At 35.1% G+C, this 15,770-nt stretch overlaps 2 protein-coding genes across 2 annotated transcripts; one reads left to right on the plus strand and one right to left on the minus strand.

Annotated features, from left to right (window-relative positions):
• The first annotated feature begins 1,533 nt into the window (after positions 1 to 1,533).
• Positions 1,534 to 10,081, plus strand: LOC107849925 (beta-amylase 8). The gene is made up of 10 exons (XM_016694446.2): positions 1,534 to 2,106; positions 3,235 to 3,447; positions 4,327 to 4,407; positions 4,642 to 4,845; positions 5,166 to 5,360; positions 5,705 to 5,869; positions 6,631 to 6,891; positions 8,391 to 8,597; positions 8,773 to 8,992; positions 9,889 to 10,081. Exons 1-10 carry the CDS (start codon positions 1,678 to 1,680, stop codon positions 9,912 to 9,914), a joined length of 2,001 nt encoding a protein of 666 aa, XP_016549932.2. The 5' UTR covers positions 1,534 to 1,677; the 3' UTR covers positions 9,915 to 10,081.
• A 14-nt stretch (positions 10,082 to 10,095) lies between these two features.
• Positions 10,096 to 12,483, minus strand: LOC107849935 (alcohol acyl transferase 1 allele RGa). The gene is made up of 2 exons (XM_016694453.2): positions 11,959 to 12,483; positions 10,096 to 11,273 (listed from the first exon to the last, which is right to left on the minus strand). Exons 1-2 carry the CDS (start codon positions 12,394 to 12,396, stop codon positions 10,371 to 10,373), a joined length of 1,341 nt encoding a protein of 446 aa, XP_016549939.1. The 5' UTR covers positions 12,397 to 12,483; the 3' UTR covers positions 10,096 to 10,370.
• Positions 12,484 to 15,770: the final 3,287 nt, after the last annotated feature.

Consider the following 15,770-nt stretch of genomic DNA (forward strand, 5'->3'; position numbering starts at 1 on the left):
TCTTCTTTCTTCAATAGGACTCCCAAGTAGTTTCACTCTTTGTTGTAGTATATCTCCTTCAATACTCTTCTTTTTTCAATATGACTCCCAAGTAGTTTCACTCCTTGTTGTAGTATATCTCCTTCAATAGGACTCCCAAGTAGTTTCACTCTTGTTGTAGTGTTGTGTTTATCTTCTTTCCTACTTCTTTTCTGCACGTGACAAATGCTTTTGTTTGCTTTTCAACTTCTGACTTCAAGTATTATTTTACCATGATTTTATCATCAGCCTTGCTCAAACATTCACCTGTAAGGACCAACATGACTAACATGTTTCATTCATAAGTCAATCATCAAAACTTTATTTCTCTAACAACAAATTGAAGGGAATACATGCAACAATGAACCATCCCCATCCCCATTGTGACCTCAAAATGCAAGCTTGGTAGGAGTGTTTTTTCTCAATAAATCCTATGCATCACAAATCTAAACTAGTCTAACTTTAAAAAAAAATAAAAATTCCATCCCTTCGTAAAGGAGTCCTAGGCAACAGAGATCTGAATAAACTCCAAAAAGAAACCCATCCCTTCCCCCAATAATTCCTACGCAATGTGAACCAGAAATCCACCCCCCCTCCCCCAAATAAATCATACTCGATGCGAATCTGAAATCGACCCCCCCTAAATAAATTCTACAAGATGCGAATCAGAAACACACCCTTCCCAAATAAATCCTATGCAACGTGAATCAGAAACCCACTCCTACCTAAACAAATCCTACATCACACAAATCAACCCCCTCCCCTCCTAATAAATCCTACTCGACCTAAATCTGAAACGCACCCCTCTCCAAAGAAATTCTACGCAATGCGAATCAGAAATTCATCCTTTTCCAAATAAATCCCACGCAACGTAAATTAGAAATCCACTCCTGCCCAAATAAATCCTAAATCACACGGATCAAAAACCCACCTCTCCCCCTAATAAATCCTAATCGATGTGAATCCGAAACCTACTACCGTCCTTAATAAATCCTACTCTATGAGAATCTAAAGTCCACCCATCCACAAATACATCCTACGAGATGTGAATCAAAAACCCACCCATACCTCAGTAAATTCTACGAAATGCGAATTAGAATCCCATATCTCCCCAAATAAATCCTAGTCGATAAGAATCTGAAACCTACCCCTCTAGTCGATGCGAATCTGAGCCCACCACCACCCAAATAAATCATACTCGATGCTAATTTGAAATCCACTCCCTAATAAATCCTACTCGACATGAATCAGAAATTCACCCCTTCCCAAATAAGTCCTACGCAACACAAATTAGAAAACCATTCCTACCTAAGTAAATCGTATACCACACGAATCAGACATCCACCCCTTCCCCTAATAAATCCTACTCGACGCGAACCTAAACCCCTCCCCCCCCCCCCCCCCCCCCCCCCCAAATAAATCATACTTGACACAAATGTGAAACCCACCCTCCCCAAATAAATCCTACGCAGCGCGAATCTGAAAACCCTCCTCCCCAAATAAATCCTAAACCACGCAAAACTAAAAATCCACCCCTTTCCCTAATAAATCATACGCAACACGAATCTAAATTACTCATTCCTCCAAATCCCCTCCCAAACAACAAAAAAAAAATAAAAAATTGAAAATTCAAGGTAGATAAAGAGAGTATAGAGCAAAATGAAAAGAACACATGCAACAATGAGCAATCACCATCACATTTCAAATACCCAACAAGATCCGAACCCCCAATTTGCCGACCCGAATAATGACCCAAACCCGAATCCCCAATCCCACCTCCGCCGTCCACGTGGCTTCGCCGCCACAAACTCCATCACTACCGCCGCCGCCGCCGGAACCGGAACAACAACAAATAAGAGCAGAAAAGAGAGAGAAAAAGAGAAGGAACGAACGAAGCTTCGAGAACGTCATCGACGAGCAATTACAAGCAGAATGCTAGCTGGACTTCGACAGTATGGTAATTATCAATTACCAGTACGTGCTGATATGAATGATGTACTTGCTGCACTTGCTAGACAAGCTGGTTGGATTGTTGAACCTGATGGTACCACTTTTAGACAATCTCCTAATAATACTACTAATAATATGGTGAGTTCCCATTTCCTTTCCAATACATTATTTTTTGATAAAATTATTCACTCACACTTTGGCATTTCGAGAGTGTTAACAAATTTTATGCCTTTTAAATTGGAATTTAAGTTTTGTGCATCGTCGGTGTATAAAATATTCCACATTATCAAGTAAACGTGATGATTTTCGCCAAAGTTTGAGTCTTTACAGTTTACCTTTGATCATTTTAGTGTCTGTGCAGTTCTTTTCATTTTATAGAATGTGTGATGCACTTTCTGAAACTGATTTGATAGATAGAAAAAGTATCAGTTAGTGAAGCATAGAGTGAATTACTCATAATCCATGGAACTGTACCTCTTTTACCTTTTCAATGAGCTAGAGAACCCCTTTGGCCCCCGCAGTGTAGCTTTAGCTGTCAACAAAGTGGGTAAAACCATGGGAGGCCAGAATTCAAATCATAGCAGGGACAAGATGTTGGGTAATCTCTTGCTATCTGCCTAAGTCTTGTGGAGAGGATTACCAGAATTTGTGCGGTGGGAGATAACAAGTACTTGGTGGAATAGTCAAGGTGCGCGCAAAATAGCTGGACACCACCCTTATAAAAACATTATAGATTATTATGTCTTTTGAGTTAGCGATTGACTGGAGGTTTGGAGACAGACCCTGGAGTCTAAAGGGGCCAGGTTGAGCAAGACTAAGATAGAGTGGTTGAAGTGTAAGCTCAGTGATGTAGCTCACGAGGCAGATGAGGAAGTGAGGATTGATACATAAGTCGTCTCCAAGACAGGAAGTTTCAAGTATCTTCGATCAATAATCCAAGGAAATGGGGGGAGTTGATGATGATGTTACACATCGTATTGGAGCTAGATGGATGAAATGGAAGCTCACATCTAGTGTCTTGTGTGATGAGAATGTGCTGCCAAGACTTAAAAGTACGTTTTATAAAGTGGTTATTGGACCAATTATGTTATATGGGGGAGTTGGCCTGTCAAGAACTCGCCCATCCAAAAGATGAACGTAGGGGAAATGGGTTATCTTCAATGCATTTGGAAGACTCTGAAGTCATGAATCTATGTCTATACAGTCTTTTTAAAGTCGTCTGAAAACACATTGCTTTTAAATGATACATAATAATTCTTATATCAGGTGATGTCTGTTGAGAGCCCAGTTTCTGGCAGTTCCTTGAGAAATTGCTCGACCAGAGCATCTGTGGACTGTCAGCCATCAGTTCCAAGGATCAATGAGAGTTTATCGCCAGCATCTTTTGATTCTATTGTAGTCACAGAAAGTGACACGAAGGTTGATAAATTCACAAGTACCAGTCCAATGAATTCTGCAGAATGTTTAGAGGCAGGCCAGGTAAATCAAGTTTGTATAAGCTAAGATGCTGTATGTTAAAAGTAATTCAATGTGGATTTGGGGTTTATAATTTATCATGGTGTAATCAGCCATCTTAACTTTTCACGTCTTTTCATTAGACTGCAATATAGCATTGTTAGTACAACTAATTGAATTGCATAAATTAGAACTTAAGGAGATACAAATCGTGCATAAATGAGAACTTAAAAAGTTACAAGTCGTCCATTCTCCAAATCAGAGGGGAAGAGGAGCCTTGCTAATATATTTGAGTTGTTTAGTATCAGGTTTTATGTTCCTTTTTGAATTTGGGATAATTTTAGATGCGTTTTCTTGTCACCCTATCTATTTGTAAGTGATGTTGACTCGCTTAAATATAATGCAGGAACCTGTGAAATTGACTGTTGGAACCTATAAAATTGAGAGAGTTGGTTATCTGCTGCTCGTGTTTTCTTTTTCATTTTTTAGTATATTGAAGCTACATATAAAGTTATATATGAGGATGTAATTTCTTTTTTCGTTTGTGTCATGTACGCAAATTCTCAGAAGTTTTTGTCGATCTGTGTCTGTGTCATGCTACGTATGCTGCATCTGAGATGACATAGTTGCTGTAGTAACTCCTTGTTCCACTTCCGACATATGTAGTGGTTTTGACTTTTCTCCTAAAAACTACAAGAAGATCTTAATTTTTGGGAGTTTATTTTCAGATCAACTCTTCAAGCTTCAAAGACTGTAGTAGTTTGAGTTTATCTCAGCAGCAGAGAGCAGACTATGTTTTTCTTGATGCAATATGATTGCTTTTATAGTTTATAAGCTATTCTTAATTGAAAGTTTGGATACATTAGTATGTCGGTTGGAAATCTAACGAATTATTTGTTGCAGTTCATGCAAGAACTTCACTGTGGGGAGCATGGAAGTAGTTTTTCAGACACTCAATACGTCCCTGTTTTTGTTATGCTTTCTGTAAGCAGTTTTTTACCTTTACATATTTTTGTTCCTCATTACATGTAAAAGCATGAGGCCAAGCTTTCAGATTTCTATCTCATTTTAATTTGTCTTTCCATGTTCACCATTCGAGATAAAACACAAGGAAACAAATTATATATCATAAAATTGCTGTTATGCGGCATCATATTGATACATATTCCAATTTCAATCTAATTATCCATACTTAAATCATGGTTTTGTTTGTGTCAGAGTGGTGTAATCAACAATTTCTGCCAGTTGATGGATCCTGATGGTGTTAAAGAGGAGTTGCAGCAGCTCAAGTCTTTAAAAATCAATGGTGTTGTGGTAAATTGCTGGTGGGGCATCGTTGAAAGCTGGGTGCCTCAGAAATATGAGTGGTCCGGGTACAGGGAATTGTTTAAAATTATCCGAGATTCCAAGATGAAACTGCAGGTCTTAAACCACTCGTTGTTTATATTATACTCATATTGTTTCCTCAGAATTTCTAATAAGTTTTGATTTAGTCATCCTTTGGTGGAAAGAACCCTGGTCTTTCCTGCTTTAGTCTGTTCTATGGGTTACAAACAATTTACTTTTTGATGCATCATTTCATCTATATTCTGGAATGTTATTCCCCTCATTCCTTGAGGAGAAAGTAACCCAGTTCCCATTTTATGTTCACATTAAGACATTTGTTGACCTTATTTAGGCTATTTATGGGCGGATTCCCAATAATAGAGTGTTTTATGGAATTTCTTATTTTATCCACAAAGGTTGTAATGGCATTTCATGAAAATGGAGGAAGTGATACCGGTGGCATGTTCATATCCCTTCCTCAGTGGGTTCTGGAGATAGGTAAAGACAATCAGGATATATTCTTCACTGATCGTCAAGGAAGAAGGAACACCGAATGCCTATCCTGGGGCATTGACAAAGAACGAGTATTAAGAGGTAGAACTGCCATCGAGGTATTAATTTTTCCCTCATTACTTTCAAGAGACAAAAGCTAATATTTCCTGATTCTTTGAAGGGAATCTCTCTCTATAAATATTATCCAATCATGTAAATCATATTGTCAACTGAATAATGAACAATTTGTGTATCTGAGGAACTTTCCACAAGACTAGTTTTAGAAGTGAAAGGTTGTGGCTTTTGTAAATAACAATCTGATTGATATATGATTTTTCCGCTTGATTGTCTTTGCTGATGCCGAGACAAAAGTGAAACTAAAAAGGAAAAAACTATAGTAATCATCTAAATTGTAACTAAATATTAGTTATTTTGATCGCTAGTTTTAAATCCGAAATTGCAGGTTTACTTTGATGTGATGAGAAGCTTCCGCACTGAATTCGATGACTTGTTCACTGATGGTATAATTTCTGCTGTTGAAATTGGACTTGGAGCTTCTGGGGAGCTAAAGTACCCTTCTTTTTCTGAAAGGATGGGATGGAGGTATCCTGGTATTGGTGAGTTTCAGGTATCTGTTATAGGAAGGCTACGACATATAAATTGCTACGTGATTTGGTCATATTACTTGGTCTTCACTGACTATAATTGTAAAAAAACAATCTTATCTTGTTCTCTGGGTCTGTATGATAATTGTGGTGTACCTGAAAATGCTTAGTTTGATGCTGATTGGTTTTTCATTTAACGCAAGTGAATAGTTTTTATGTAGTTAAATTGCCAAATAATTATTTTTTGGGGTTCTAAAAGAGAAATTTCATACGATGTAATGGTTTCTATGATATAGTTATCCATCTTGAGTCAACCTGTTGCGTAAAAGTGATGGAGGGACCATCACTTCGATCTATCTTAGATTGTAATATTTCTAGCCAAATGCATTCTCCATTCCGACATGTCTATAATGTAGGGATGGGGAATGCAAAAGGCTTAAATATGATGTGGCAGTTAACTTACAACAGCATGCCATTTTTTCCATTTTGTATTCACATTGGTATTTCTGAATATTGATTAATGGCTTGTTTCCTTTTAAACTGGATAACTATTATAGGAGTGTCCTAAACATGGATTTAAAACCCTGTAAGTTGACTTTTTAACTGCATTTATCAGTTTGTTGAATACTGGCCTTTTTTCTTTTTCCTTTATTTGGTCAGTTTTCCCTTTGAACTGTCATCTTATATCTTTGATCAGTGCACTATTGGTTCTTGTTTTCATTATGAAATTCCATTTTGCAGTATTAGTAGATTCTCTAATTGGCTTCAACTTTTCCTGTTTCAGTGCTATGATAAATATTCTCTGCAGAATCTTCGAAAAGCTGCAACATCAAGGGGACACTCTTTCTGGGCCAAGGGACCTGATAATGCTGGTTATTACAATTCTAAGCCACATGAAACTGGATTCTTCTGTGAGCGAGGTGATTATGATAGCTACTATGGGAGATTTTTCCTCCATTGGTATAGACAGGTCTTAATAGATCATGCTGATAATGTTGTCTCCCTGGCAACTCTTGCATTTGAGGGAATGCAGATTGTCGTGAAGGTATGCATAGGGGCTAGATCAGCTCATTATACTTTCTGATCCCTGTTTCGCTTAATTTTCTGTATCTCAACTTTTGTTCTTTTCACAAGTGTCAATATACATCTCTGGTAATCAAAGTTGGTAGTTTATGTTCTTTGTATTCCCAAAAAATGAAAGTGGCAGAAATGCGGATGTTGCGCTGGATGTGTGGGCTGACTAGAGGGGATAGAGTTCGGAATGAGACTATCCGGGAGAAGGTTGGTGTGACTCCAGTGGAGTGCAAGATGCGGGAAGCCCGATTGAGATGGTTCGGACACGTGAAGAGGAGGGGCATGGATGCCCCGGTTCGTAGGTGTGAGAGGCTAGCGTTGGATGGTTTTAGGCGGGGTAGGGGTAGGCCGAAGAAGTACTGGGGTGAGGTGATTAGGCGGGACATGGAGCAGTTACAGCTCACCGAGGACATGACCCTAGATAGGAAGGTCTGGAGGACGCGAATTAGGGCAGAAGACTAGGGCCGGTTTGGGTCGCTAGTGTAGGGAATTACTTGGTGGGGGGTTTTATTCTTGTTATGATTCCGTGTTCCATGTTTTATTACGAATCTGTGTGCTTTCCTCTGTTTTCTAATACTTATGGGTGCCGTATTTATGTTATGTAATCTAGTTCTGTGCTGTACTATGAGTTTGTGTGGTATCTCGTGACTTGAGCCGGGGGTCTATCGGAAATAGCCTTTCTACTTCTTTAGAGGTAGAGGTATGGACTGCGTACATCTTACCCCCCAGACCCCACTAGGTGGGAATACACTGGGTTTGTTGTTGTTGTATTCCCAACTCAAGAGTTTTTCTTTGCTTTGGTTCAATTTGACCAGTTTTTGAAATGCGATCTCTAAATTCTATGTTTTTTGATTTGAAAACTAAATAATAATACTATTAAGTAGAAAAATTATAGTAGTAGTTCAAAACATTTAAATGTTTTTGGTCATATATAAAATTTGATTAGCCATCATGAAGGGGAATTTTGATAATCCCTTCTGGTTCAGGGGGAGGGTTTTTCATTTTTTTTCCTTTTCTTGTTTAAACGGTTTGTACTCTTGAGAATCACCTATAGTTTGTTTAAATTTTTTAATTCATCAAAGTATGTTCAACAACATCATATCCGGTGTAATCCACTGAGGTTTAGGGAGGGTAGGGTGTACCCCTATTACCCTATCTCTTGGGGTAGAGAGTTTGTTTCCCAAAGACACTGGCTCAAATAACGCGTATCAAAGAATATAGAGAAGTAAAGAAAACATAACAGATAATAGAGGAAAATTTCAAAGCATTCAGGTAAACGAAGCATGATAAATTAATGAAAAACAGCACTTGTAACATATTTGCTTCGAGGTATTTGTTGGTATGGAAATTGATTTAGCTGGTGCATGATGATAATGGTGTTCTAGATAGTGAAACAAGTAAATATGTTGTTTGTCTAAAAGATTGACAGCATACTTTTTCCTGGTGAATTGCAATTCTCTTTTTCTGCAGATTCCAGCAATTTATTGGTGGTACAGAACGAGCAGCCATGCTGCAGAGCTCACAGCTGGATATTACAACCCGACAAACCAGGATGGCTATTCTCCAGTTTTTGAGGTTCTCAAAAAGCACTCTGTTACAGTAAAGTTTGTAAACTCAGGGCTTCAAGTTCCAGCAGCTGATGATGCATTGGCAGATCCAGAAGGCTTGAATTGGCAGGTTATTGACTTCTTAGCATCCCTCTGAGAATTCTCTTAGAGAGGCAGTAAAAAGTTTGATTCGGAGATGAAACTCATCTCCTCCACATGCACATGGCACCCTTGGGGAAAAACTTCAGGGACCACAGGTTAATTTGTTCTTTTCTTGAATCCTAAACGCTTTTCTGTTTCTGCAGATCCTGAATTCAGCATGGGATAAGGAGATTAATGTTGCCGGTCAGAACGCATTTCCATGTTATGATAGAGAAGGATTGATGAGGCTGGTTGAGACTGCAAAGCCTAGAAATGATCCTGATCGTCGCCGTTTCTCTTTTTTTACGTTTCAACAACCATCGCCTTTGGTTCAGAGTGCAATATGTTTCCCGGAACTTGACTACTTCATCAAATGCATGCACGGTATAGTTTTCTAATATTATATCTTTAATTTTTTTCTTCGCTAGCTTATGTGAAGCACATATACTAAATATGTTTGAAATAATGCTGTAGAATATGAGTTATTTTGTTTTTTTGGAAGTACTGAAACACAATTGTAGTTTAAATGCTTTCATTTTTCTTGGTTCAATTCACGGAATACCCCAATTATTACATTTTTCCATGTCATTTCCTATCTACTCAAGTTTTGGTGCACATAGTTACTCATTATCTAGGTGCTACCATTGGTGAGAGGTAGTGGAATAGTCGAGGTGTGCAGGTTCATTCGGACATCACCATCATCCAAAAAAACAAATACATGTAAACCTGATAATAGAAATTTATTCATTGTAATTTCATAACCATACTCTTTTAGTGTCATTCTTGGACTATTTTTCATTGAGCCGAGGGTCTATCGGGAACGACCTTTCTACCTCTGAGGTTGGGTTAAGGTCTGCGTACACTCTACCACTCTGCCTTCCCCAGAGCTTACTTTATGGGATTGTATTGCGTATGTTGTTGTTGTACTCTCGTTATCTCATTCTTTGGACTATTTTTCCTTGAGTCAAGGGTTTATCGAAAACAACATTTCTACCTTTGAGGTAGGGTTAAGGTCTGCATACACTCTACCTTCCCTGGACCATACTTGATGGGATTAAATTGGGTATGTTGTTGTACTCTCGTAGTCTCATTCAGGGATCAGAAAAGAAGTTAAAACTCTTGGTTAGAGGTCTCAATGGGGTAAGATTAAAATGCTTTTACTTTGTTTATAGTGATGAATCTTACCAGATACATTCATATACACAATGTTCGAGTTTTCTGAGTTGGAGGATTCCTAACTCTCACTAACTTGGTATGCATTTTTCTTTTTCTTTTTTCAGGAGAAATCAACTATGTGGACTCTTAAGTCATCATAGAATCTTTGGTTGAAAATTGAAATGAAGAGGGAATCTTTATTTACTTCCAAGACTTGTCCTCTGTACTATCAAATGTATATGGCAATTTATGTAAAATGTAAATGGAATTCAGCTGATTTATATATAAATTACACACTATAAGTCACCATTTCTACTATGTCTGTCTCCAAGTTGAAGAGAAACAAGTAGCTCTTTATTTTTTCAACACCGTCATATAAATTGAAATAGATACATGGTTTAACTTATAGATACCATAAAATGGATAAGTACTTAATAGGAAAATGATGGGATGTATAGTACAAGACCCCAAGTACCTTAACTATAGCTTTGCAGTGAGAAGCTTAATCGAATGTTTTGGATTGGTGGGAGGTGACGACACACAACAACCAATTTTGATTTAATCACTCCCAAAACAGCATCGATGAGGTGGAAAGGCAGAAAAAGCCTTAAATCCTTGAAATTATGTGGAGTTCTTTCATATCTTTGAAGGTCATCTTGTTGACAACATCTTGAAATTTTTTCATGGCCACTGGAGGCAAACTTATAGCTACTAAAATACCCCTTTCATTCCTATTTTTAACAGGTACACCAAAACTCATGAAAGATATAGCTTTTGGAACCCCTCCAAAAATGGGCTTTCCCCATCCAAAATCAAATTCATCAAATCCAACAGATCTGTTATCCGAGACTAGAAAATTCCAAGATTTTGTCAACTGTGGTCTCCCTTTAATAGCTACTAAGTCTGTTATTGATTTAATGTATTCTTCATTCGCATGATCTTTAAGTTTCTTGATTAGTTCAACTGCAAATGACAGTGGATTTGAACATAACAATCCCGCTTTTGATACTGCAGCTGGTGTAATGAAAGCATTTCCATAATATCCAGATGGCAATTTCAATTTTAGTGACTTTCCACGTATGTTAATAAGGTACGTTAAATGAACAATTTCTTCGGGCTGCAAACTAAGTGCAATGGTACGACATTTCCATAAAAACGCCACTAATAACTCGAATTTTGTACTTCTACAATTTGAAGAAACTTGATTTTTAATAGCTTCCATCTCCTTATTTCCAAAGAAAAATGATTGTTGTGTCAACTTATCTTCCATAAATTCCCATGCAATTCTTGATTCAATTTGCTCATCAAACTCATGGTGAGTACATGTAATGCATGGGGATGATCTTGCACTTAGAAGATCCCTTTGCCATACAGGTAGTATGGAAGGTGCAGAAGCTCCTTGAATTAATTCACTTAATGCATTTAGAAACATTTTGAGTCCATAAGCATCCATCATAGTGTGATTAAGTCTCAATCCAACAGCAAATCCCCCACAACTAAAACGGGTCACCTATGCAAAGAGATATATTAGTTTAAGAATTTGACTTTTTTACTTGACTGACAGTATAAAAGAATTTACAATACGTTATCAAGTAGCCACAAAAAAAGTTATCACTTATCTAAAGTAGAACTAGCAACATGAAAATAAGGAATATCACATACTTTATCGTTTTCGATTTATATTAGTTAAATCATATAACACAAAAATTTCTCCTCTGCTTGTTTGAATCTTCAATTATGCACTTAGACTTTGTTGGGACCTATTACCTCTTATACTTTTGCAGAATGGAATAAGAAACTTTACATACATGACACATGTGGGTTGTGGCATGTCTTGTGTTCATTTGCCTTGTTTAAAATGCCTTGCATTCATTTGACTTGTTTAAACATAAAGTGCAGGTATGTAGGTTTAAACATAAAGTGCAGGTATGTAGGGTAAACTTTTTTTTTATGTGCACGTACATTTTTGAAACCATAGACATAAGGAAAGCTTAAAAAGTTAGGGGTTAAAAAAATTATTAAAACCTTAAGTCTATTGTTCTTGCATATGTTTTTCGAATCCCTTTATTAGGCTTCATTCCTAGCTCCACCACTAGGCATGGAGTATTCTAAACCATACATATATAGGTGTGAGTTCGACTTCAATTGGATTTTTAATTAAGAAACATGAGGGAAATTTATTGAATATTGTTTACCTGAACTAACAAAAGAGGGCAACCAATTATCCCATCAGAATCAGGAACATTGTGTAGTAGTAAATCCAAGTATGGACATGGTGGCTTAATGGAGTCACCTAACTTTTCAAGTTCCACATTAGCATCAGCTTCAACAAACAAGACCCCTTCACCATTGCAATTCACCATAAGCTTCCTATTAGGCCCTTCAACGAGCCTACCAGCTAATGGATAGTAAAACACTAGTGTTTTAGACAATCCATCTTTGATACATTTTGCAGGATCTTTTTCTTTCATTGAAGAATTATATTTATAAAACATTATTATGGGAATTTGGAAACGAGTACTTCCTTGATCATCTATTTCAGAAAGATATTTAGTCTCGCGAGGTGTTTCTATTGCTGGAATTACTAATTTTGGCTTGTGATGTGTTATTGAAATGGACATGGTGTGTGTCATACTTGCTATTTGCTAAAAGAAAGAATAGTGTATGATGAGAATGGTTTCTGAAATATATCTTGTAATAAAAGTATGTTGTCTTGGTATGCAGTTAGAGTTCAGATTTATAGTGTCAAATTGGGTCCTTGCATTTCACACCCAAAGTTTCTTTTGTTTTTTAACTTGCACCCAATCTTATTTATTTTTATAATTTATACCCTAACCGCTTGGGTCCCTTGCATTTTACACCTCAAGGTGTCTTTTTTTTTTAATTTACACCTTATTCTATTTTTTTTTACAATTTACACCCTAACCTTTGTATTTCCTTACAAAACAGTAAAATTATTTTTTTAATAATTTTTTTATGAGGGCAAAATAGGAATAACAATATACTCCCTCCGTTTCATTTTACTCATTTCAATTTGACATTACACATTGATTAAGAAAAATAATTAATAACATGATTATTTTACCATAGTACCTTTATTAAATAATGTTTACATTTTAATTTAAAGATAAAACAATTAATACTAAGGTAAAAAAGAAAAAAAATTGTCTTGTCTTGATTAATGAAAAATAACAAGTAAAATCAAAAATCAAATTAAAAAATTTGGGACGAGTAAAATGAAACGGAGGAAGTATTATTTTTTAAAATAAATTTATTTAATTTTTAGTGTGGGAAGTTAGATGAAAAATTTGCAAACTCAAACTTTTAGAAAATTTCAAACGAATGTCATCTGAGTTAAGAGAAGATTGATATTGCAGAACTAGTGATAGAGGAAAACATTGTTAAAGACAAAATTCCATCAATTCATATGTTATATTTTTTGCTTTATCCTTAACTACTGCTATTCTATTCATTTTCCCTAAATATTTTGATCCTTTCTTTACGTTATTATTTTCTTTCTGACAGGTAGTATAGGTGATTATGATTGCGTTAATATAGATATGGCTTCAAAAATTTCACTGCATCGTACTTTCACCATTCAGAAGCAACGCCACTACGAAATTTTAGCAGTTACAAATTAAAGTGAGAATACTTATCACATGACAATAGTTAGATGATAAATGTGAATGCAAGAACATATCTTGAAAGTTCGTTACACTAAAAATTAAATAAATTTATCTTAAAAAATAATACTTCCTCCGTTCCATTTTACTCGTTCCAAATTTCCTAATTCGATTTTTTATTATACTTGTTATTTTTCATTAATCAAGACACGACAATTTTTTTTCCCTTTTTAACCTTAGTATTAATTGTTTTATCTCCAAATTAAAATGTAAACATTATTTAATAAAGGTACTATGGTAAAATAGTCATGTTATTAATTATTTTTCTTAATCAATGTGCAATGTCAAATTGGAACGAGTAAAATAGAACGGAGGGAGTATATTGTTATTTCTATTTTGCCCTTATTAAAAAATAATTTTATTATTTTGTAAGAAAATAAAGAGGTTAAGATGTAAATTGTAAAAAAAAAATATGATAAGATGTAAGTTAGAAAAAGGAAGACACCTTGGGGTGTAAAATGCAAGGGACCAAGAGGTTAGAGTATAAATTATAAAAATAAATAGAATAGGATGCAAGTTAAAGAAAAACACTTTGAAATATAAAATGCAAGGGACCGTTAAATTGCATTAAGAAGAAACGCGTACCGGATGGACTTCGTGAAAATAAATTAGATGCATTGTTGTTGTAGTAAGATACATGTACGTGATGGATTCTCCATCACAAAATGTGGTGATGGATTCTCCATCACAAAATGTGGCGATGGATAAGTTGGGACCTCCGCTCTTGCTATTTTGTGGTTGATTAACATGTGTAAGAGTCCTTTTCAAAAGAAGAGGAAAAAACGAAAAGTATTATTCTCTCTGTATTAAATTGATTGACTTGTTTTGATTCGATCAATACAAAATATACAAAAATAAAAATATTTTTAAATTTTATGGTCTCAAACTAAATATATATCAAAGTGCTCTTTAATTTTATAATCTTAAACATGTCACGTAAAAATTTAAAATTAAAAAAATGTTAAAATGGGACATGATCATTCTTTTTAAAACTTACTAAAAAGAAAAGCGGGCTTAACAAAGTGAAATAGAGGAAGTATATATTAGTCGATTCGTTTATTTTTGTCTTGTACTCTATATTAAAAATATATTTTCACCTCTTACTTTGTGCATACAATAATAACATACCTAGTGTGGTTACATAATAAACGATCTGAAAAAAGATAAAGTGTACACAGACTTTACATCTATTTTAGAGGTAGATAAACTATTTCTGATTAGACCCTCACAAAAAACAGTCCAAAGAGGAATAAATATTCTTTCAACATTAATTTATTTTCCAATATCTATACATCAATTTAGTATAACTATAGAAGTATTATAAACTGCTTATATTAATCGTTATTTTTTAATAAAAGCATAAATTCAAAATATACACGTAAAGTTAAAGTGAATGGATGTAGTAACTGTAAACATATATATTTGTAACCGGCCCATGGGCGGTTCTATCCTGTTGAAACAAAGGCATTGCCTAACGCCCCTAAATTTGAGGGGCCTCATTTTTTTAAATAATAATATATATTATGTGTAAAAATTAAATGAGCAAAATTCAGAAATATCATACTTATTTCCTTGATTATGAATTTCATAGCAACAGTTTCACAATTACATAATATAACAAGTTGTATTTTATATTTTTGCAAGCTGTTGCTACAAAAATACAAATACATATGATTTTTACTACCCTTATGATCGATATGTATTTTGTATTTTTACAAACTGTTGCTACAAAAATACAAATACATATGCTACAAAATGTAATTTGATAAAAGTGTTGCTAATTAAATTTTTTATATATAATAGAAGTATTATTAGTAGAATTTTGATATATTTGGAGTATTATATCTCAAGAAAAATTAAATTCAGTGATTATATTACTAACTAAAAGAGAATTATTAGAAGAAAGTGAGTATATAATTTTTAAAACAAATTTTGTTAAAAAAAATAATTTTTCTAAAAAATTTAAGGCCCCATTTAATTTTCACTTTAGGCCACTAATTTACACGAGCCGTCCCGTTCCGGATGAGGGCACACATGTCACAAGTGTATGGCTCAAAACACAATTATTAATTTTCATTAGCCCCACTTCAAATGTCTTTTTTAGAAAACGTTTTCTTTGCTTTCCTCGTGAACAACGTTAAATGAAAATCAATGGTTCGGAAAGTGTTTTGGGTTACATGCATGCATTGATTGTTACACCAAAACATAACAAAGTACGTGTGAATTCATAAATATTAATTTTGAGTACAATTAATAAGCCGTTGATAGTGTTTAATTGTTGACCAAATAATCAAATAATATACTTCCTCCGTTTCATTTTACTC

The sequence above is a fragment of the Capsicum annuum genome, chromosome 1, assembly GCF_002878395.1.
Source record: "Capsicum annuum cultivar UCD-10X-F1 chromosome 1, UCD10Xv1.1, whole genome shotgun sequence".
NCBI classification, from domain to species: Eukaryota; Viridiplantae; Streptophyta; class Magnoliopsida; order Solanales; family Solanaceae; genus Capsicum; species Capsicum annuum.